This window comes from Mytilus californianus, unplaced genomic scaffold (assembly GCF_021869535.1).
Source record: "Mytilus californianus isolate M0D057914Y unplaced genomic scaffold, xbMytCali1.0.p SCAF_1, whole genome shotgun sequence".
Lineage (NCBI taxonomy): Eukaryota > Metazoa > Mollusca > Bivalvia > Mytilida > Mytilidae > Mytilus > Mytilus californianus.
Genome location: NW_026262581.1, coordinates 132,995,662 through 133,018,049, shown reverse-complemented (window position 1 = coordinate 133,018,049; position 22,388 = coordinate 132,995,662). Strand labels below are relative to the sequence as shown.

At 30.0% G+C, this 22,388-nt stretch overlaps 1 protein-coding gene across 12 annotated transcripts in view; it reads right to left on the bottom strand.

Annotated features, from left to right (window-relative positions):
- Positions 1-1,236: 1,236 nt before the first annotated feature.
- Positions 1,237-22,388, bottom strand: part of LOC127734768 (cAMP-specific 3',5'-cyclic phosphodiesterase 4C-like) — a 280,406-nt gene continuing 259,254 nt past the window's right edge. For all 12 annotated transcript variants that reach the window (XM_052244777.1, XM_052244786.1, XM_052244803.1 and 9 more), the window contains 7 exons: positions 10,208-10,410; positions 9,234-9,332; positions 7,245-7,409; positions 6,552-6,651; positions 5,308-5,585; positions 4,279-4,461; positions 1,237-3,891 (listed from right to left, as the gene is read on the bottom strand). In XM_052244777.1, coding sequence (XP_052100737.1) covers positions 3,619-3,891; positions 4,279-4,461; positions 5,308-5,585; positions 6,552-6,651; positions 7,245-7,409; positions 9,234-9,332; positions 10,208-10,410 — 1,301 coding nt within the window. In that variant the 3' untranslated portion in view covers positions 1,237-3,618. The remainder of the gene's footprint in view (positions 3,892-4,278; positions 4,462-5,307; positions 5,586-6,551; positions 6,652-7,244; positions 7,410-9,233; positions 9,333-10,207; positions 10,411-22,388) is intronic.

Genomic DNA, 22,388 nt, shown 5'->3' with positions numbered 1-22,388 from the left:
TGTCTAGGTGTTTGTGATTTGTTTCATTGTATATATCTTGTGTGTATTTGTATCGGTCTAGGTGTTTGTGGGATTTGTTTCATGGAATATATCTTACGTGTATTTGTACCTGTCTAGGTGTTTGTGATTTGTTTCATTGTATATATCTTATGTGTATTTGTATCTTTCTGGGTGTTTGTGTGATTTGTTTCATGGTATTCATCTTATGTGTATTGTACCTTTCTAGGTGTTTGTGTGATTTGTTTCATGGTATATATCTTTTGTGTGTACCTGTCTAGGTGTTTGTGATTTGCCTCATGGTATATATCTTTTGTTTATTTGTACTGGTCTAGGTGTTTGTGTGATTTGTCTCATGGTATATATCTTATGTGTGTGGCTGTCTAAATGTTTGTGTGATTTGTCTCATGGTATATATCTTATGTGTGTACCTGTCTAGGTGTTTGTGATTTGTCTCATGGTTTATATCTTATGTGTGTACCTGTCTAGGTGTCTGTGATTTGTCTCATGGTATATATCTTTTGTTTATCCATATATATCTCCACATTTTTTGTATAAAATAAACCCTTTCACACATTTCACATCCTTACCCTAATAGATTTTTCTTTCAGACAACCAGTTACCCTCAAAATATGCACAGACATCACTGAAACTATGTTCATTCAGTGAATATTTTAATTCCTATCTAATAGTAATCAAAAGCTATATGTTGAAGAAAAACCACCAAAATGCAACAGCCTAGAAACATAAATAAAAAGACAAGTAACAGTCTACAAATTGTATACAGAAATTTAAAGAAAGAGCAAAACAAACGCCATAAAAAAGAGAGTTTGCTCCAGAAGGATAAGTCATTCCTGCTCCACTATTGGCACCCTTCCTGTTGCTCATAAAAATATGGCGATGTCATCAACAAGGAAAGGAGGATGGTTGTGGCTATGATAAATGGAACATAACTGTGGTCATCTGTGACACAACAGCACCATTTATCATCCTTGGCTGTAAAGCTTCCTTATAAGAAGCAACCCTCTATTAGGGAAATCTTGATAAAACACACAACTCCTGGAATATCAACTGCCGAGAAATATGTCATATGCATGAGCTATTGGAATGATGCTACAGAAAGTTCATAATGGAAAAATTGAAGTCATATCTTTTGTCATAATGGGATACTGCCTGAGCATCAACCACATATATACCATCTTCTTAAACTAATTAATATCTTAAAGAAATAAAAAAAAATGCAGTCTTAAATTTTTTTATTGTTTATGTATAAATGTTGAGTTCAGCAACAACATCTACTGAATGTTTCAATCAGTATCACAGAGCTGTTTGGATTTCTATAGAGATGTTTGTACACTTTTCTGATTCAGAAAACTGTAACCAGCCTGTAAACAATTTATCTACCTCTAGATATAAAATTGTAGTTACATTATCTCTACCTATAATGTGTACATATACAATTCTATCTAATACATGACCGGAATGGTATGGAAATGATTGAACATCGGTAAAAAACATGACCAATCACTTCTGTTTATCTAATCTACCAGTATATCTAAATAGATCATTATATAATGCCACTTGTTATCTCTAACAAGAAATATCTAAATAAAACATATTGTTAAATTCTTCATGAAATTTTGGAAAACTGTACAGGATTTTTTTGCTCGCACTTTTTTCAAAAGTAACTTCAGACATCCAAAATTAAAACCTGTTTGATATTACTATGTATATACCCCATATATAAATATCTAAACAAAATCCTGAATTTGATTTGGACTAAAAACAAAACATTTTGGTAACTATGAAGAACCATAACAAAGTATGTTACATATAAAATATCTTCCTGTACAGAATACCAGAATTGTCAGTGGAGAAACTATTGCAAAGAAAATGAATTTCCTCACAACCTGGGACAACTGTACATACCCGGGAATTACTGCTGTAGCTTATCAATAACAATGAATATTATATTACATATGATGGAGGATGATCAAATATTGCACTATAGTATTTACCAGTAAAAATATCTTGTCTACTCAATCTTAGAAATTATTGTGGTTAATATTATGTTGTCTTTCCCATTTGAGGTTTTTATGAGAATAACAGAGCAAATAGTACCTGTACTATTACTTTACACCGAAAAATACATTAAAAAGACACCTGTCGAAAGGTGAAGGTAATTTGCATAACTAAATTACAGGTCCACAAGTATCAGCTGTTCATATAACATGTGTAAAATGTACATGTCATTCTTCTTTAAGCTTAACAACATGCATAACTGTAAACATCAAATGTCTTTGTGTTCTTATTTCCGAACATGGAGCCAAACAAAATCTATCTTCACACAATAGAGTAAACAAATGAAAAATTCACTTTTTATGATTGAAATTAAAATTTATAAATGATTGACAGACAAACTATGGCTGATTATTATCATTATTCTGTTGGGGAACTAATTACTACATGTAAATGTATCTGAGTATAACTACAGGTCATTCTGAAAAGTCTCTTGCATAAATGATAGATGAAACAGCCTTGATGAAAACAGATTCAAAACTATTCTGAGTATGCTTTTAAAATAAGCAGTATCTCAAATAGACTTAAGAAAATACCGAAATAAAGAGGAAATTTCAATCAATCACCAGATAAAATATTTTGATATCAAAGACACGAAAAATATTGATTTCACTTAATAATACACAGCTGAACCTTCCTGCTCTCTTATTTTTCGGGGGAAATGTGCCTTAAATGCTAATTTTTCTATGTAAATCCTAGAATATAAATACACTGACAACAGATATATTATTACTGGTCAGATGTCATGTTTATCTTCAAAAAATGCAGCTAACAATGAGTAATGCTTACATAATAAACTGTTTTATATTTACATATTTATAAATAATGCAAAAAATTAAATACAATTCCATTATTTACAGATAAAATTTGATATGAGATCACAGATGAGTTATCTTCACTTGATGAAGATAAATTTATCTCCCTTGCTAAACAATTTACTCCACTTTTTCAGGTTTTAACCTCCCCATCACATCAGTAAGTTTATAAATGGGGACAATTCTATTTTAAAATTTCAAATAAATTCCTTGTTCAACTTTTTTACATAGAGTTAAGCCACAACAAGAAAAGTAAAAAATATAATAAAAAAATTCTAAACTTTTTAACATCAATGGAAGAATTTAAAATAAAAATAAATAATGATACAAAAAAAAAAGAAAGAAAAAAGCTTTAGTACTCTTGCAATAATTCTTATTTTAACTTTTATTTTTACTTTCAAAAATAAATACTTTCAGCAGAGCAGTAAATATAATTTTCTGGAAGACAACCTACATAGGTACTCAAAGAGAATAAAGTGTCTGGTGAAATTGATGGAATTAAAGGAAGAGCTTTGAACCTTCAAAGCACATTTTATAAATAAGGAAAACAAATACAATGGCAAATAAATAAGTCTTGCATGTTTCGTTGCAAAATCAGCAAATTAAGTTTTTCGTTCAGTTTTCATTGGGTACTGCAAGTTCCCTGAGCACCTAAACGCAAATAACAACCCAAGAAAAAATAAATAATCACAGAGTGCTCTCCCTTAAAACAAAATATCACATAAAACTAATGCGTCTTTGGCGTAGAAACTTTTAAAGTCTGAGCACTATCACAATTATTGTCTTTAACTTCGTCCATATCAAACTGAAATTTTGTTTCCTCTTCTTTATCTGAGTTACGTTTCCGTGTTGAGAAACTTGCTGACGGACTGACTGGAATCATGCTTTGATACCAATCTCTATTGTCCTCTAAAGTGTCTAATATTTCTTGAGCATCGGGAAACACTAAATCTGCCCATGTCTCCCACAAAGGGTGCACTATATAGTCTATAAAACCAACCTGTCAATCATAAAATTATATATGTGTAACATCAGTGGCAAATGATTACAAATACAAATTTATTTTTTAACTTAAGACCAAACTTTTTTCAATTGTCATTTTTCTTACTTGCCATCTGTTAATTTTTTTTTTTTACAGTTAATCCTGGTTTGTTTAGGTATATACTGTACAACATGATGATCCATGTAGCTTTAATGTTCATGTTACAGACACAGAAAATTCTCTTCACTTCATGCACTTGAAATAAGCCAAAATTTCATTTAATTATGAATATGCATAAATTTCCTATTGCATAGCAACAACAATCAAACAATTATAAGTTTTTGTACTGCAAATATTTATTTCATAGTAATTACGTGATAAACAATAGATTAAAAGATTTGTTACCTGTGACTTTTCTATCGTGGCATTATGTCGGTCACACATCGGACTAATATCCATACCACGTTCTCTTTCTTTATCTCCTTGCTGGAAGAATTCTTCCATCAGTCGATCAACTGATTTCTTGTAAATCTCAATTGGTTTGGTGGGGTTACTAAGATCTGAACAATGGACCATATTTTGTAACACCTAAAAATAAAAATTTTAGTTTATAAAAGTTCCATAGAAGTTTACTTTCTGTACTATCAGAAGTTACTATCAAACTTTTGGTTGTACATGCATAACTATTTAAGAAATGTTTTTTGTTTTAATTTTTTTGTGTCAAACTTAAAAAAAAAAACATTAAAATTTATGATTCAGATAAAGTGAAAAAAAAAAAATTTAATGTTTTCTTCAGAAAATGTCATCTCCAGTTGTATAAATCATCAATCAATTATTCATAGCAGTATCAGTTTACATAAGACTTGTATATTATTGAAAACTCAGAAGAAACAAGAGCCTGAATCCCTGTACTAACATTAAATAATTCACAGAAATCAGGACATGCACAGAACAGTTGTTATAAAACTTGTATAATCAAGTCACATGACATCAAGCAGATAATGAAAACACTGTCCAAACTGTGTTAAACATTGGCTTCTAGTGCATTCTGTAACTCCACTTACTACATAGAGAACAATTTACTTTCTTTTTATGAACGTAAGATGTTTTAGATTAAAGATTAACATATACATGAAATATTTGCCAATGGAAGTTAAACAACCAACAATCAATCAATCATAATATAAATTGTCCTAATATGATCTTTACATTTTTAGGTATGAGATATTCCGTCTTAAAGGAGTTAACATTCATTTAGGACTTAATGTGTTATAATCATACAATACATGAATTACATAAAGATAGTTATTTCAGCACTTGATTCATTAGACTGAGTTCCCTGGACACCAACTTCTTAGATTTCATGATTCTGTTTTTAATGGGTGTGACTGGATAAAACTGGTCTTCGATACAGTCACTAACAGTTTTATTTACCTGTATTTTATCTGTATAATTATCCAACATAAGCACACCCGATCCTGCCACTTTTTTTGTTTCTACCATTGTTTTCAAGTCGGCTAATAAACTCATGTGTTTTGACATGTCCGTAGCTAACACCATATCGATTACCATTTTTCTTAAAGTCTGACGTTGTTTATCACTTAAATTGACGAAAATGTTACAATTGTCTTCTTGTAAAAGTTTGAATGCTACAGCGAGGTGATGGTTTTCTAAAACAGACTCATCGTTATACATCAGTGCTAGCTCTGACCCTAAAATATATAGATGTATATAAATGTAAAACTGAAACACTTACAGGGAGACAAAAACCATTCAAACATTTTTTTACTAAGGCCTTTTAAATACAAATATAATACCTTTCCTAATAATGAAATATAAATAATTATCTGTCATGATAGCATGTATCTTATCCTGTATTACATTTGTCTCTTTTACCCAATTTTTTCTGTACTTTTACCTTTTTATTTTGGTTGTATACGGCCAAACATTCTTTTTTTTTATCATTTTGTGTTCTTATCCAATTCATAGTGCTTTTTTTTGCATTTAATCAAATTTTATTTTCTAATCTTCTAATGATAAAAAATTAAATTGTGACGTAATATTGAAAAATTTAAATAGAATTATTCTTTGTATCATCATATAATTTACACTCAAAGTATATTAAAAGCTTATATAAATCTTTCTTAAATGAAAACTATGACATCAGAGAATTTATTTTACATATTAATCCCAACTTCTTTACGCAAGTAGTAAAATAATCAATACAAAGTACAACTGAACTAAAAATGATTGATATATGAACTCATCTATAATGATGTAAATAAATAACTAGAAAATCGGTTGACAGCAAACAAAAAATGTACTTTGAAATGGTAATTTGATGTGTTGTGTCTGTGAGAGTTGAATCTTTATGGTCCGTGTTTGGCTGGATGTTTATTTCTGTTTATTTAAGCATTCTTTCTTTCAATCACTATTTGAATGAGGTGGTTCCCAGTGTAATAGTTAGTACACATGGACTTACTTCTGAATATTGAAACCATTTGTGATTTGCACATATGTAGTCTTAAATAATTTAGCAAAATGAAAGCATCTTTTATTACCATGAATGTTCATGTCACAAGTTAGAAATGAGACCATAAATTATTAATACAAATGTTTATCATCCTCTGAAGTTACTACTAGAAAAGAAGAGTGGACACCAAGACCATTGTTCTTACCTGTGTGAACTAAATACTGATTTGTAAGACCAGGATGATCAACGTCATGTATAGCACTTGCAAAAATGGCCGCTAAAACTTCAAGATCAGTGAACACACTCTGAAAACAAAGAAACTTACTAATGACATGTGACAAAAATTATACTCATATATACACCAAACGGAATATCAAAATATTAATTACTGTTAAGTCTTCTTCAGTGTAGCTATGTATAAAAACAGGTTCATTGGTCTATCAATGTTTTTTACCTGGTGAAATTTTATAATGAAGGTTTATCTATTATAAAGTTCAACAACTTTAGCTAGCCAAGGCTTAAGGCAGTGTACCAGAAAGGCAGCAAGGATTTAATTTGGTCAGTTACCTACAATTTATTTGATGTAAACTTATGATGACAAATATATTACCTCACATAGTGTTATTATAATTTCATATGTTTACTGTACATGACAAATGTCCAGATTTGATGTCATAATATAGGTTGGTATGGCACGAACTTTAGTGTTTGAATAAAACTAAAGAAAAATTTAAAAAAAAAAAAGAGTGAAAGATCAAACATGCAGTGTGTCCTGAACATCTTGCCTGCTTATTTGAGTACCATGATATCAAAGTAAGACCTCTAAATTAAACGATGATCCCAAATAAATGTGTTACTCGATCAGAAAATAAGAAAACGATCGATGAATAATATTTACCTCTAATGCCTGTGATGACAATAACACATGTGTAGATTGTGTGACATCAGCAGCATGTGTAGAATTATGATATGGGTTGTCACGGTGATAGTGATCTTCTAAATGCATCAGGTAGTTCAACAGTGTGGTAGCAGGAATCTTAAACATACTTAGTAAGTCTCGTTCCTGCAAAAATATTATATTTGTGAGTTAAAGGTCATTGTTTTATACTATCAATTTGATGAAGTTTATTGAACTTAAATTAAATAATCTAAAAAACAATAATACTAACAACACATTAAAATTTATTCACACCAATAAGAACTATAACACTCAAAATGTGTTAAAATCTAATCTGGCAAATAAGAGCTGTTAATACTCAAAGTATTTGTGTGCAGTCATGGTGGTCAACAACCAAGGTATTATAACAGATATTATGGTATATAACCAAAGTGTCAATGACATCCATCCCTACAGCACGTCTTTTATTTCCAATTATCATGTATTCTATCTGACAATGATAAAATCATTTTTGGTGTGAAACCTATCAAAGTATCATATATTAATTATATATTTAAGTCATGTCTACGCCTTCTTGGAAGCTAAATTGTACTCTAGAAAGAGTAAATGATTTACAGCACTAAATTGTACTCTAGAAAGAGAAAATGATTTGGTTTTATTGTTTTTTTTACTCATCGTTTTCATAGAAGGCAATGTACTATTAAAGTGTGAAAAATCGTGACCACATATTACAAGAAACCATATGATGAAATGTAAAATTCCTCATGGCTTATTACCAAAACATGATGATCTTGTATAAATTATTGTTTGAATTTATGATATGTCAATTAGTGATAAGAGAGTACAGGCTGTCATTACAGCATGATATTTCCTCAGGTACTAAGTGACTCCGCTGGTTATGCCAAAATCACTAACTTTCTGGTCACTAATAGTGATAGCAGATCAATATAGTGACGTCAGTAAACAGGATCATATGATCTATCCTAATGTTTCTACACCAAGCCTTATTCAAATTACTGAAGGGATGTAAAGGTTTAAAAAAAATCTCTTTTCCATGCCATCTTGTATAAACATTAATTATTCATTAGCACTTTTGGTACCTTGTCATTTTATCATTTAGGGTTTGTCTTATCTTGTAATCTTACATGGTTATCAACTAGTTTCAGACAGAAGCCAATAACCTAATCTATTACAAGTTCTATCTTTTTATTAATTTTCATCATATTTTTGTTTTTGATATAATATTAAGGTTAAAAAAATGGATTTTCCAATAGAAAATACACTTAACATATAATTACATGAATTCCCAGAAAACAAAATGAACAGTGCTCTACTGCTGTTCTTTATCTTAAATTAAAAAGCCTCCTTAATGAGCAAGTTCCGCTCATTTGTATAATTCAATATATTTTGATATTAATGGAATATCTTTTGATAATAATTTTGTTGGAAGATTTTAAAACAAATTTTTGACATAACATGGATTTTTGTGATTTCTTATCTGATGACTTGAGTTTGGTTCTATCATTCCTCACACATCTTTAATTTCTATTGGAAAAACTGCCAAATTTTAAAACATTAATTCATGAAATCTTACAAAAGCTGCCAAGCTTCTTGGCATGTATTTAAAATTGTGATTCATTCATAAAGTTTAATTATCTAAGGGGATATATGTACAGCAGCAGAATCACAAGTTAATACCGAGGGAAACTGAAGACAATGGAAACTGACGTCAACAATAATAAGTCACTACAAACATTAGATACAGGTTAACCAGATAGACTGAAATCATCATCAAGGAATTTTATTATACAACTGTATATAATAACAGCTGATACCTAAAGGCACTTACTATAGCAATCCTAGCCCAGACTATTTCAACACATATCTAAAATGTAACAAGATTTTTATGCAAGCTTGTAACAATACTATGAGTAATAAAAATTATGGTATATAAGTTAGAGGTCAGATCTGACCAGAGTATTAACCTACCTGAAATATTTTGTAAGTAACACAGGTTAGAGGTCGATTCCCAGAGTATTCAGCAATTTTAAACACATCAGCACCCCATTTATTAATATCAGTTAAAGTCTGAAAATATAAATATGTACTTTTACTTTTTATTGCTAAAACTTAAAATTCTTATATTTTTTATTGGACAGAACTGTTGAATAGGTAATTATTGAAATAATGAGACAGACTCAACCATCAAATGACAACCAGTCGTAACCTGCTGCATTTTATTCCTAATTAACCAAGTTACCAAGATGTGCAATACTGGGTTTCCAATGCAAATATTGACTGAAGTAAGTATCGGGGAAATTTGATAGAAGTGACTTATACAGCAATATGATTTAACCTTCCATATTGATTTTAAGATTTAAGAGTAATTAACAAATTATGTTATGAATACTGCAAGTATTTAACTGTAGTTAACTGGGTCAGTATTAACGTCATCACATATATTTGATTTACCTACGGGACCCATTGACACAGACAAATCAAATTTCACTTTTACTTCAGGCTTTATACTTAATACTTATATACACAGACATTTAAAATAAAATAGTCATTTCTTTTGTTACAAAGTATATTGACTCATGTATGACCTTCAGCAATTGTCCTCGACCTTGGCACTACATTTTAAGACCAATACTCTGTTATATATGTGATATCAATATGCTATATTTATTCCTCACAAATGTTGCCACAATAAGAAGTATTATTTTTATTACCAAGTAGAACTAATTTCATAATACAATAATTCAATAGATATAACACATGTTGCAATAAATTCAAATTTCACTTCTAATAGTATAATTATCATATGTTTTTATAAGATTGGGTTCATTTTAATTAGTAGCAACTAAAACTCATTACAATGAATCATATAAAGTTGAAGTTTTGATTTTTTCTAGAGTAAAAATTTTGCATTGTTTTTTTTTTCCAAAGTAGTATATACATACCTGTGCCAAAAGGTCAGCATTAGTTGGTTCTACGCCATATTTAGGTACAATTCCAGTAAAACTGTTCGCATGTTTCATTTTGCGAACACCAATTATCTGGGTCATAGGACTCTTCTTTGAGTCTTTCTGTGGTTCTTCTTCTTTCCTTTTGACTTGAGGTTCATCTACTTTAACTGTTGGTAAATCAAGTTCTTGCTGCTTATCTGTAACAGAGGAAGTTCTCTATCAGATAAACAAATAACATTTAAAATCTATGAAGGTGTAGAAAATATAGTCATCTCATTACTGACTTTGCTATCTTGAAATTTTATTTGCTTTCTAAATCACTTTATTTTGCAAGGTAAAAAAATGTGTGTCCTTCATACTATTTTAGGATTATATTTTTTACTTTATGGTAGCATTTCTCAGCTGTCGCCTTGTCGTCTGTTAAGGTGACATTTTCATGACCAATTTTACATTGTTTACATGGCAGGAGAAATGAATCTTCTATCTATTATCCTGAGAAGTATTCATTAAGTCCTATTCAATCTGCCAGGATCATACCAACAATAAGACTTTGCCAAGTATTTGTTTTGGTCTCCCTCAATTTTACCATCATAAAATACATTAATACTGCAGGAGGTAAAGATTCCCATGTCAAATTTATGTTGGCTTACATTTTTACCTTGCATTAATGTCGATATGAAGTTTATATATAGTAAATTTACTACCATCATGAACTAGAATTTTATTTAATGAAATTTCTATGCACAGTTTTATATGAAAAGCCGACATTTTTATGCCAAAACAAATGTGTAACAGTTTCCTTCTTGGCATAGGAATATATAGATGACACAATTTGTTTTTTTTTCTTTTATTGTTTACCTCTTAAACTAGGATATTTTATTGATTAGTTTGATTATTGTTCTCTTTATTAAATATGAAAATACATTAGCCTTCTCAGTATAGAAAGGAATAAAAAAGGATCAGGGATATCTGATTTGTAAAGTAGTTTTGTTTAAAACTAACACTTTTTTTACTACCCACTTTTTTCCACGTAAATAGTGAGTACTGCAGATAAGGTGGTTAAACTTGCTGGTAACAAGAGACATTTATGTCAGCAGTTTAATCCATTTCCTGTACATATATTATAAGTCCGCTTATGTTTCATCCTCGTTGATTTCTATGTTGTACATGTAATTTATTTGTAACCTCATTAAATTACCTGTCTTTATGTTTCCTGTCGACACCTCTAAATGTCAACAGATGGAGATGTTCTTTCAAAAACTTAGTTAGCACAGAAAAGTCACAATTTTACAACTTAATACTTGTTTTCATGCATTAATTCTGTGCATTTTACAACTGAAAGCTGTGTAACTAATACAATAAACGAAGACAAAAAAGATGAATCACTGTTGTAAGATATACATAATACTACACGTAATTTGTAGACACAGCCCTGTTTCATTCAACAAATTGATGAACGTAGTTCAGTTTATTTAAAACTTTTCTATGCCAAAAATTGAGAGCTAAAGAAACAAAAGCCCATCAACAGACCAATAATACTCTTTATGGTAATACAAACTGGTATGAAATACAACATTTATAAATCTATTTATTATTTGATCTACAAAAATTCATCTTGTGATTGATTTCTGTTCATATTTATTCAATATATGTAGTCGATAGGCAATATTTCATATTTGTTCTCTTTGTTTTTCAGCTTCTTTCCCTACTGTGACAGTACTTAGATACAAACTTGTTCCTATATATACAATACAGAATGGGTTTTTCCCTTCTGAATTGTGATAACTGAAATTAGTAGTTCTTTTATTTATTGTTATAAGTTATGTAACATATTTTGACCTTACATAAGGTATCATCATTAAAGACTTTCATTGTTTTGCATTCATATTTCCTTGTGTGAGTAAAAGCATTGGATTTTATGTACTAATTTCTGGACTTTCAATCAAGTTTTTGCCAGCTTATGAAACTGGGGCTCCTATTTTAATAAATTAACCTCTAAATAAAGGTATCATAATTAAAGGCTTTATTCCCTTTGTGTGAGTGAAAGCATTACCACATTAACATGTCCTAAATTCTGGACTGTAGATCCAGTCTTTGCCAGCTAAGTAAACTGGTCTTTATCTATTTCACCCCTATATTAACAAATTTCCCTCTAAATTAACCATGACTTATCAATAGTATTCCCGCTAATAAGATTACACATACATTGTACTGTGTGACAAGCATGTAGAAGTCATTTAAAGGCAAACTTAACAAAGGTTTCTGTTATAATAAGACAACATTTTTAACAACTGATGTTTCAGCATGATATTCATGTTCATCATGACAGCTTTAAATCATTCCATTTTGTGCAGTTCAGTTTATGCAACAATATGTAAACAAAATAAAAACTGCAACTATCACTATCAAAAATATTTTTTTTCTATTTTAAAGTATTTCATAATCAACTCTTTTGATCTAGTTCACATTTTGTCAACCCAAGGCCTTTTATAGCTTACTTTTACAATATGGGTTTTGCTCATTTTCCTCCAGACCTTAATATAGTGACCTGAAATTTGAAATCAGATAAAACTTTGAAAATAATCCATGGACTATCAACACCACAGTGTCATCCGTCAACTGAAATCAATAACGATGGTCTACAGCTTCCTGTTATTTACTTGGTCCTACGTCAATCACACTTTTCTTCTTGACGATTAATCTCACCAGATCAACAACAATGTCATTAAGAACAGTTTTCCAACCTCATGACCTAATGCAATATTATAAATCAAAAGTTTTGAAGCCTTTTCTTCTACTTCTACAGACAATAAAGTGTTCCAGTATCTTGTATACCTATACTTCTACAGACAATAAAGTGTTCCAGTATCTTGTATACCTATACTTCTACAGACAATAAAGTGTTCCAGTATCTTGTATACCTATACTTCTACAGACAATAAAGTGTTCCAGTATATTTTAATTTGCAAGTATATTTGAATCCATGTTTCTTTTTTGGGGGAACAAATACACTGATGGTTACCTATTGTATAGCTATAATATAATGTTTTTTTGGGGGAACAAATACACTGATGGTTATCTATTGTATAGCTATAATATAATGTTTTTTGGGGGGAACAAATACACTGATGGTTATCTATTGTATAGCTATAATATAATGTTAAGCACAAGAACCTCAACATAGAGAGTAAATCCAAATGTCCAGGTTTTATTCTCTTCAATGAAAGCTACAACCTCAATTTATATTTTAAAAAATTGTCCAGTTTTATTACTTTTTCCACAATCATAACCCCCCACTTTCATTATATTCTAATAAATAGATTAATTGATTGTTGGTTGCTTAATGTCCAGGCAGTGGCAAATATTTCATGCATGTTCAGAACGATCTTATAAAAAAAAGAAGTAATTGGCAAAAATGTAGCTTAAAAACAAACTCAGTGACTATTTGGTACACCTTATCTATTATGAAATAGCATTATATAAGCAGTGACTATTTGGTACACCTTTCCCTTATATATTATAAAATAGCATGATATAAGCTACCATTTAGTCCTACCAGTTCCAAGACCTATTGTAGTTAGGATCAAAACACTTGCCTTATTTCCTTTTACCGAAGCAGTTATTACATAAAAGCAACATTATTCATTCAAATAAATTCGTTAATATTCAGAAATTTAGTAGTACTACTGACAACATATACCATTTGTCTTCTATCTTAGCTTCTGCTCATAAGACAAAACACAACAAAATGCTTTACAACAAGTAAAATAAAAAAAAAGTCCTAGGCTGAAAATTAAATTTGTACTAATGTTACTTACATGATTCCTGAATGAGTTTTGATTTATATTTCATTCCTTCAGAATGTACATAACTAGATAGTGTTAATACAGAATGCATTAGTACCATAGTGATTTATTATAGTCACTAACAAATGTCTTTCTATCTCTCTGTAATTCCCTGTAATGTCCTTATTCAATTTTCACAAATGCACAGTTTCTTTAAAATGCGTCAATATATTTTTCGTAGTATAACATCCGAATTAAACTTAAGTATTTGTCGGCTTTTATCATAATGATCACTTACACAGTATGAATGAGATACATGTGGCTTACTATAATATATAGTAAGTGACTGAGCATGCCCAGTGGAGAGGTAAATGTTTTATAGTAATTACATTCACCTGTACCTGGTCAGTTAAAGGTAATTACTCCAGTGTTTACAAAATATATTGTATTGATTTTTCTTTTATAAATAATAATACTTTCATAGCAAGGGAAATTAATGTAAATGAGATGAATGATCAATGTACAGCGTTTTAGGAAAGTACTCGTTTCCCCGGTCTTACTGCAAATGACATATTTTCTTAGAAAAAGAACTCTGTCATTTTTGTTTTGTTAGTTTAAAAAATCAAACATGATATGAACATCTTATGTTCAAATAAGGTTTTTAAACACGAATAACATATTGTATAAAGGAAATACTTAAAATTGTATAAATAGGACAGTTATTTCTTCAAAATGACAAAAACATTGTATATTGTTCATGAAAAACTGTAAAAAAGTACTATAAAATGACCCTAATAAAACCATACATTTTGAATCAGCTATAGACTAATTAAACAAAATCTGCTATAACAGTGGAGTGTCTTTTAATTGTCTGACTTTTAAGTAGACTGGTACTTTTGAGTATAATATCTTAAATCTCTTTACAAAGTACATGTCGATAGTAATTTCCACACGTTGTTATGTAATGAGATTTTAATCAAATTTAAGTTTCAAATTTTTTTTATAAACAAATCAGTAGAAATTTTGTATATATTATAACTCTTTTCATTATGGTGCAGGAAAGTTAGAGATTTACAACAATATGGAATCATCTCCTTCATTACATTCAGTTTCTTGCTTGATGTTAGTTCTATTACCTACATTTCCTGGACTTCAATTCCTTAGATTACTTCTCTATATTCTTGATAACCTCAGATGAAAACTGTGGTTTTTCACTTTTAATGTTGGCAATTTTCTTCTCAATTATTTCCTTGGTACTTTAGGTTGGCATCCGTGCATCGTTACGTCAATAAGTTTACTTACATAACTATCATATAATGCTTAAGAACTCATTAACTCTTTGGTAAAATCCTAGTCTTTTTATAAATATTAATAAAGACGTGATATAAATTGTGTATGAAGTCTAACCACCTACATCCATGAAACAGTTCATAGTCTGAAGATAGTTACCAAACAGATACTGTACAAATATAGGTACAGATCAGAAATTTAAAAAGTTACCAAACAGATACTGTACAAATATAGGTACAGATCAGAAATTTGAAGTTACCAAACAGATACTGTACAAATATAGGTACAGATCAGAAATTTGAAGTTACCAAACAGATACTGTACAAATATAGGTACAGATCAGAAATTTAAAAAGTTACAAAACAGATACTGTACAAATATAGGTACAGATCAGAAATTTGAAGTTACCAAACTGATACTGTACAAATATAGGTACAGATCACAAATTTAAAAAGTTACAAAACAGATACTGTACAAATATAGGTACAGATCAGAAATTTAAAGTTACCAAACAGATACTGTACAAATATAGGTACAGATCAGAAATTTAAAGTTACCAAACAGATACTGTACAAATATAGGTACAGATCAGAAATTTAAAAAGTTACAAAACAGATACTGTACAAATATAGGTACAGATCAGAAATTTGAAGTTACCAAACTGATACTGTACAAATATAGGTACAGATCACAAATTTAAAAAGTTACCAAACAGATACTGTACAAATATAGGTACAGATCAGAAATTTAAAAAGTTACAAAACATATACTGTACAAATATAGGTACAGATCAGAAATTTAAAAAGTTACCAAACAGATACTGTACAAATATAGGTACAGATCAGAAATTTAAAAAGTTACAAAACATATACTGTACAAATATAGGTACAGATCAGAAATTTAAAAAGTTAGCAAACAGATACTGTACAAATATAGGTACAGATCAGAAATTTAAAAAGTTACCAAACAGATACTGTACAAATATAGGTACAGATCAGAAATTTAAAAAGTTACAAAACATATACTGTACAAATATAGGTACAGATCAGAAATTTAAAAAGTTACCAAACAGATACTGTACAAATATAGGTACAGATCAGAAATTTAAAAAGTTACAAAACAGATACTGTACAAATATAGTTACAGATCAGAAATTTAAAAAGTTACAAAACAGATACTTTACAAATATAGGTACAGATCAGAAATTTAAAAAGTTACAAAACAGATACTGTACAAATATAGGTACAGATCAGAAATTTAAAAAGTTACAAAACAGATACTGTACAAACAAGAGTGCACACGCTGAAATGTCTCGCCTTCTTTACTGACCATTGATTTTATATTGATAGTCCTAAATATAAAGCTTTACTGAAAGTATCACATAAACTTAACATGATCTAAGAAAATGAGGTCAAGGTCAGATAAACCAACCCGGAAATACATCTACACCTTACAATCATTCAATACACTAAATATAGTTGACATATTGCTTATAGTTTCTAAGAAACAGACTAAAACATGAAAACAAAACATTGACCAATTAACCATGAAAATAAGGTCAAGGTTAGATGAACCATGCCAGACAGACATGAACACCTTACAATCAATCTATGCATTAAATATAGTTGACCTATTATTTATAGTATCTAAGAAACAAACTTAACCATGAAAACTTAACATTGACCAATGAACCATGAAAATGAGGTCAAGGTCAGATGATACCTGCCAGACAGACATATACACCTTACAATCATTGTTCAAATGTAGTTGACCTATTGGTTATAGTTTAAGAAAAACAGACCAAAACACAAAAACTACACACTGAGCAATGAACCGTGAAAATGAGGTCAAGGTCAAATAAAACCTGCCAGACTGACATGTACATTGTAAAATATTTCCATACACCAAATATAGTTGACCTATTGCATATAGAATTTAAAAAAAAAATAGACCAAAACACAAAAACTTAACTTTAACCACTGAACCATGAAAATGAGGTCAAGGTCAGATGACACCTGCCAGTTGGACATGTACACCTTACAATCATTCCATACACCAAATATAGAAGTCCTATTGCTTATAGTATCTGATATATGGACTTGACCACGAAAACTTAACCTTGTTCACAGATCCATGAAATGAGGTCGAGGTCAGATGAAAACTGTCTGACAGGCACGAGGACCTTGCAAGGTACGCACATATTAAATATAGTTATCCTATTACTCATAATAAAAGAGAAATTAACATTACAAAAAATCTTAACTTTTTTTCAAGTAGTAACTGAACCATGAAAATGAGGTCAAGGACAATGGACATATGACAGACGGAATCTTCATAACATAAGGCATCTATATACAAAGTATGAAGCATCCTGGTCTTCCACCTTGGAAAATATAAAGCTTTTAATAAGTTAGCTAACGCCGCCACCGGCCCCGCCAGATCACTATCCCTATGTCGAACTTTCTGCGACAAAAGTTGCAGGCTCAACAAAAATGAGAGTTCACCTAGAGAACTAAACACCATATAGTAGTAAAAATGATACCTAGAGGACTTAACACCATACAGTTGTAAAATAAACACCTAGAAAACTTCACACCATATAGTCATAAATTAAACACCTAGAGGAATAAACACCATAGTCGTAAAAAAGACACCTAGAGGACTAAACACAATACAATCCCCCCAAAAACACTTAAGAGGACTAAACACCATGCAGTCTTACAATAAGCACCCAGAGGACAATACACCATATACATGTAGTCATAAAATAAACACCTAGAGGAACAAACATCATACAGTCATAGATTAAACACCTAGAGGACTAAACACCATATAGTCGTACAATAAACATCTAGAATTAAACTAAAACACCATATAATTGTAAAATATACATCTAGAGGACTATTTAACACAATATAGTTGTATAATAAACACTAAGAGGACTAAACATAATAAAATAAACACCTAAAGGACTAATCACAAATACCTAGAGGACTAAACACCATAAAATAGGTACCTAGAGAACTTAACACCATAAAATAAACAGCTAGAGGACTTAAACACCATATAGCCTTACCATATAGCCTTAAGGATGAACAAGCATTATGAATATCATGCAGTATAATGTTTTGAAATAAACATGTCTTAAATGAATCCAACAGAGAAAATCAGGTTAAAAGTCTCTCCAAGTACAACTTTTATAATATAACAAACCACAATAATAACATCAGCACCATCACACTGATAACAGCCAAATTATCAATTACCTATATATATAAACACAAAGCAAAGGAGTATGTAATACAACCAACTTTTTTTCTCTCAAACTTTATAGTCTTAAACAAAATCAAATTTCATTCATGAAAATATATATCAGGATAAGATAAAAAAAATTATTGTATAAACTTAAAAAAGTTTGGAGTTCAACTTCTTGCAGTGCATGAAAATGTTGAGCTAAAGTTTCACTAATAAGATATAAGTCAAATAATATTACAGTAAATATAACATTGAACTATCATGAAATGTATGGAAAGTATATTTGGGTAGGAGGGACAGACGGTATTTCCCTCATTGCACCCAAAGCATGATTTGATTTCTGATCATTCAATGTTTTATCAATTAGGTTGTCAAGTCTTTGTTCACATTCTAAGAAATGGGAGTGTAAAAAATATCTTCCTGCCAACATTATTGTAAATAGTACATGGAAAAAAATACTTCCGTCTCACTTATCGTCTCACTTATCTTACTTATTTGTTAAGTTATAAACCATGTCTCATTTCTTCATTAACCTCATACCTAATAATCAATATTTTCATTTCTTTTAAGTTGGTGTATGTGAGAGAAAAAAGATTAATTTCTCTGACAGATACACCTGGTTTTAAAGTCCTTGTGTACAGATACTAAATTTAAATTTTTTAATTCAGTGAGAATTTATTTTAAGTTTGTAAATCATTTCTGAAGATATTTGTATCTACTTATACAGTTTGATATCTACAGTCGGATAGAAAATACTAATTTAATGTCATTTAAACAAGGGCAATTTTCACTCTCTTTGGAATATACTATCGGTAATGGCCTGACCATTATTATGTTGTTTTTGTCAATCAACCAATTAACCTCATCTAATCAATATCTATTATCCTTTTTAGTTCAATCACCGATGGATTAAATCGACTCTGTGGAACACCAGGATTAATTCAAGTGTTTGATCTGGGAGACTTACAATAAATCTTACAGGGCTGTTGAACTTTATTAACTGACCACTCATAGTTCAGCTCATTGTCACATGACATAATTTCTTCTCTCTTTTATGCAAGACAAAATATAAGTACCCTGGTAAAAGTGAATTTACATACCGACAATAAATGTCAATGCCATAACAGACAGACCATTCCACTGATGTGACTTCAACAGGAAATTGGTGATTGCAAATGTCATTGGAGAAAATCACTAAGTGAAAATTCCATTATCTTTTGGTGTTTGAAAAGGTCATTTCAGTGACAACATTAAAAATGCAATTATCTTTTTGTTGATAAAAAGGTTGATGCAGTGACACAGAAATGAGAAATCTAATTACAGCAGCACTGGATCAGAGCTCTTGACTAGAACAAATTATTGAGGACAGAAAAGTAGACATTAAGGTTAAGGGGTCATTCAACCATCCTTTATATAAAACCAGGTTCAATCCACCATTTTCTACATAAGAAAATGCCTGTACCAAGTCAGGAATATGACAGTTGTTGTCCATTCGTTTGATGTGTTTGTGCTTTTGATTTTGCCATTTGATTAGGGACTTTCCGTTTTGAATTTTCCTCGGAGTTCAGTATTTTTGTGATTTAATTTTTTTTTTATCTTTTTCTATTTTCTATTGTATTGTCTGTTAGGTTTCTGACTCTTAATTCCAAGCGAGATGAATATATTTGATAACGTATTTCTTTTAAAAGCTGTTGTTCATTTCAACATACAAAAAATCTAAAGGATGAATAACTTTCATATTCAAATTCATAACAAAATGAAAGTATGTAAATTTTTCTTATAATAATTATGAAAAATCAGATATACACAGCAAAATTAAAATGAAATTAGTCTAAAAATTAAGACTTGACATGTTCCATGCATATGGTATCATTAAAATTAAGACGACATGTTCCATGGTATCATTAACATTAAGGATGGCACGAACAGTTCACACATTATATCACTAATGTCACATTATTGTTTTAAACACAAAAAAAAATAAAATAAAAAAAATTTCACACTTTAAACAATACCTTTGATTTCTCTTCTTAGTTCAAAAGATAATAAATTTGGCTTTTTATCTAAAAACATTTGACATTTAATTTTCATAAACCATCTGTTCTATCAAATATTGACAAGGTAAGACAAATAAAGTGACAAGACATGAATTTATCTGTATTGTCACTTTATCAAACCAAATCTTTAAAAAAAAAATAACAATTCTGTCATAATCAGGTTCAAATAATAATTGGTGTTATTGTTCTTACAAATGATAATACAGAGAGAAAAAAATTACATTCAAAATTTTTTTAAAGAAAAAAAAATAATAACATCTTTTAAAAATATAATATCACAAGACTTTAAAAAAAAATAACATTCAAGATTTTTCGAATTTTTTCAGAAATGAATTATAGTTAACTATCCTTTTTTTTCTTTTGTAGTAATATTTGAGAAATTATGTTTAATTTGTCTTTGTAACTGCTGGTTACATTGTACAATTTGTGTGTGAATGAACTGGGAGGTGAGATGAGTTGCATATCCGAAAAGAAAAAGAACAAACAAAATGTTTGGCTGAAAGAAATTCTCTGTGATCTGTATCTTTGTTTTACTACATGCCATTTAACTAATTTGGCATCATGTTTGCTGATTTTGTTTTTACTTTATTTTAAATATAAGGAATCCTCTAGTTTTGTCCATGCAGTGCCATTAAAAATTTTGCCCGCTGACCCCTACTATTCTTTTCATAATTTTATTACATATGGTTTAAAAAGCCATTTTTGAAAATCTTATATAAATCCTTGTTATTTTGAATAGTTTTTGAAAGAAAAAAGGTGACAATGTTAAATAAATGAAAAATCTGTAGAGAATCATTTCCTGTCATATTTTCAATGGCTTACATCTCAAAAACAAAGACATGAACCTTTATTTTTTTTCTGCTTTTTACCTATCTTATTTATATACTATCAATTTATGACTGTCTTTTAAAAAGCTTGGTATTTTGAAACAGAGCTGCGAACATTCTTAAGATAATGAAAGCTGGTTAATCCTTATCTAACATGTAAATATATTTATACAGTTGAAAAAACTTTGGAAAAATAATCAAATTTTCAGTTTTCATTGCAAGTAGTTGATTATTGGCCATATGTGTACCGACTGTAGTACATGTCATTTTCTTATAAAAATAAAAATTCTCATGACATAAGAGTTGTCATTAATGAATATTACAAAAATATAAATATTAATGAATGGAAATTCAGCGTGGGAGAAATGAATAAATGTCAAATCTGATGGACAGATTTGTGAATGCCAGAATTTTATGCACTTTAAAAGACTTTTCATTACCATATCATGCAGGCAAAAACCATCAAATAATAATAAGAGGTAAGTGGCAGTTGAATATTTGAAAAGTCACTCATGTAGACCTGATATCCAAAATAAAGAGGAAATCTGTACTGAAGAGTTGAAATATGCAAAAATCTTAACCTCCCCCCCCCCCCCCCCCTAAAAGAAACAACAATGCTACCTGGACTGTAGAAATATGGCTGTCTAGAATTTTATTTGTTTTTCAGCAAGACCATCACTGAAAGCTACACTGTTTGGCTGTAGAGAATGTATAAATACAAAGCCATGTCTGGTCTGATTGGGGAAATTAAATCCGTGAGTGCTAGGAACTCTGAACATTCCAGTAAATACTCTTCAGAGAGTGCTGGGATCTCGGAACATTCCAGTAAATACTCTTCAGAGAGTGCTAGGATATCTGAACATTCCAGTAAATACTCTTCAGAGAGTGCTAGGATCTCTGAACATTCCAGTAAATACTCTTCAGAGTGTGCTAGGATCTCTAAACATTCCAGTAAATACTC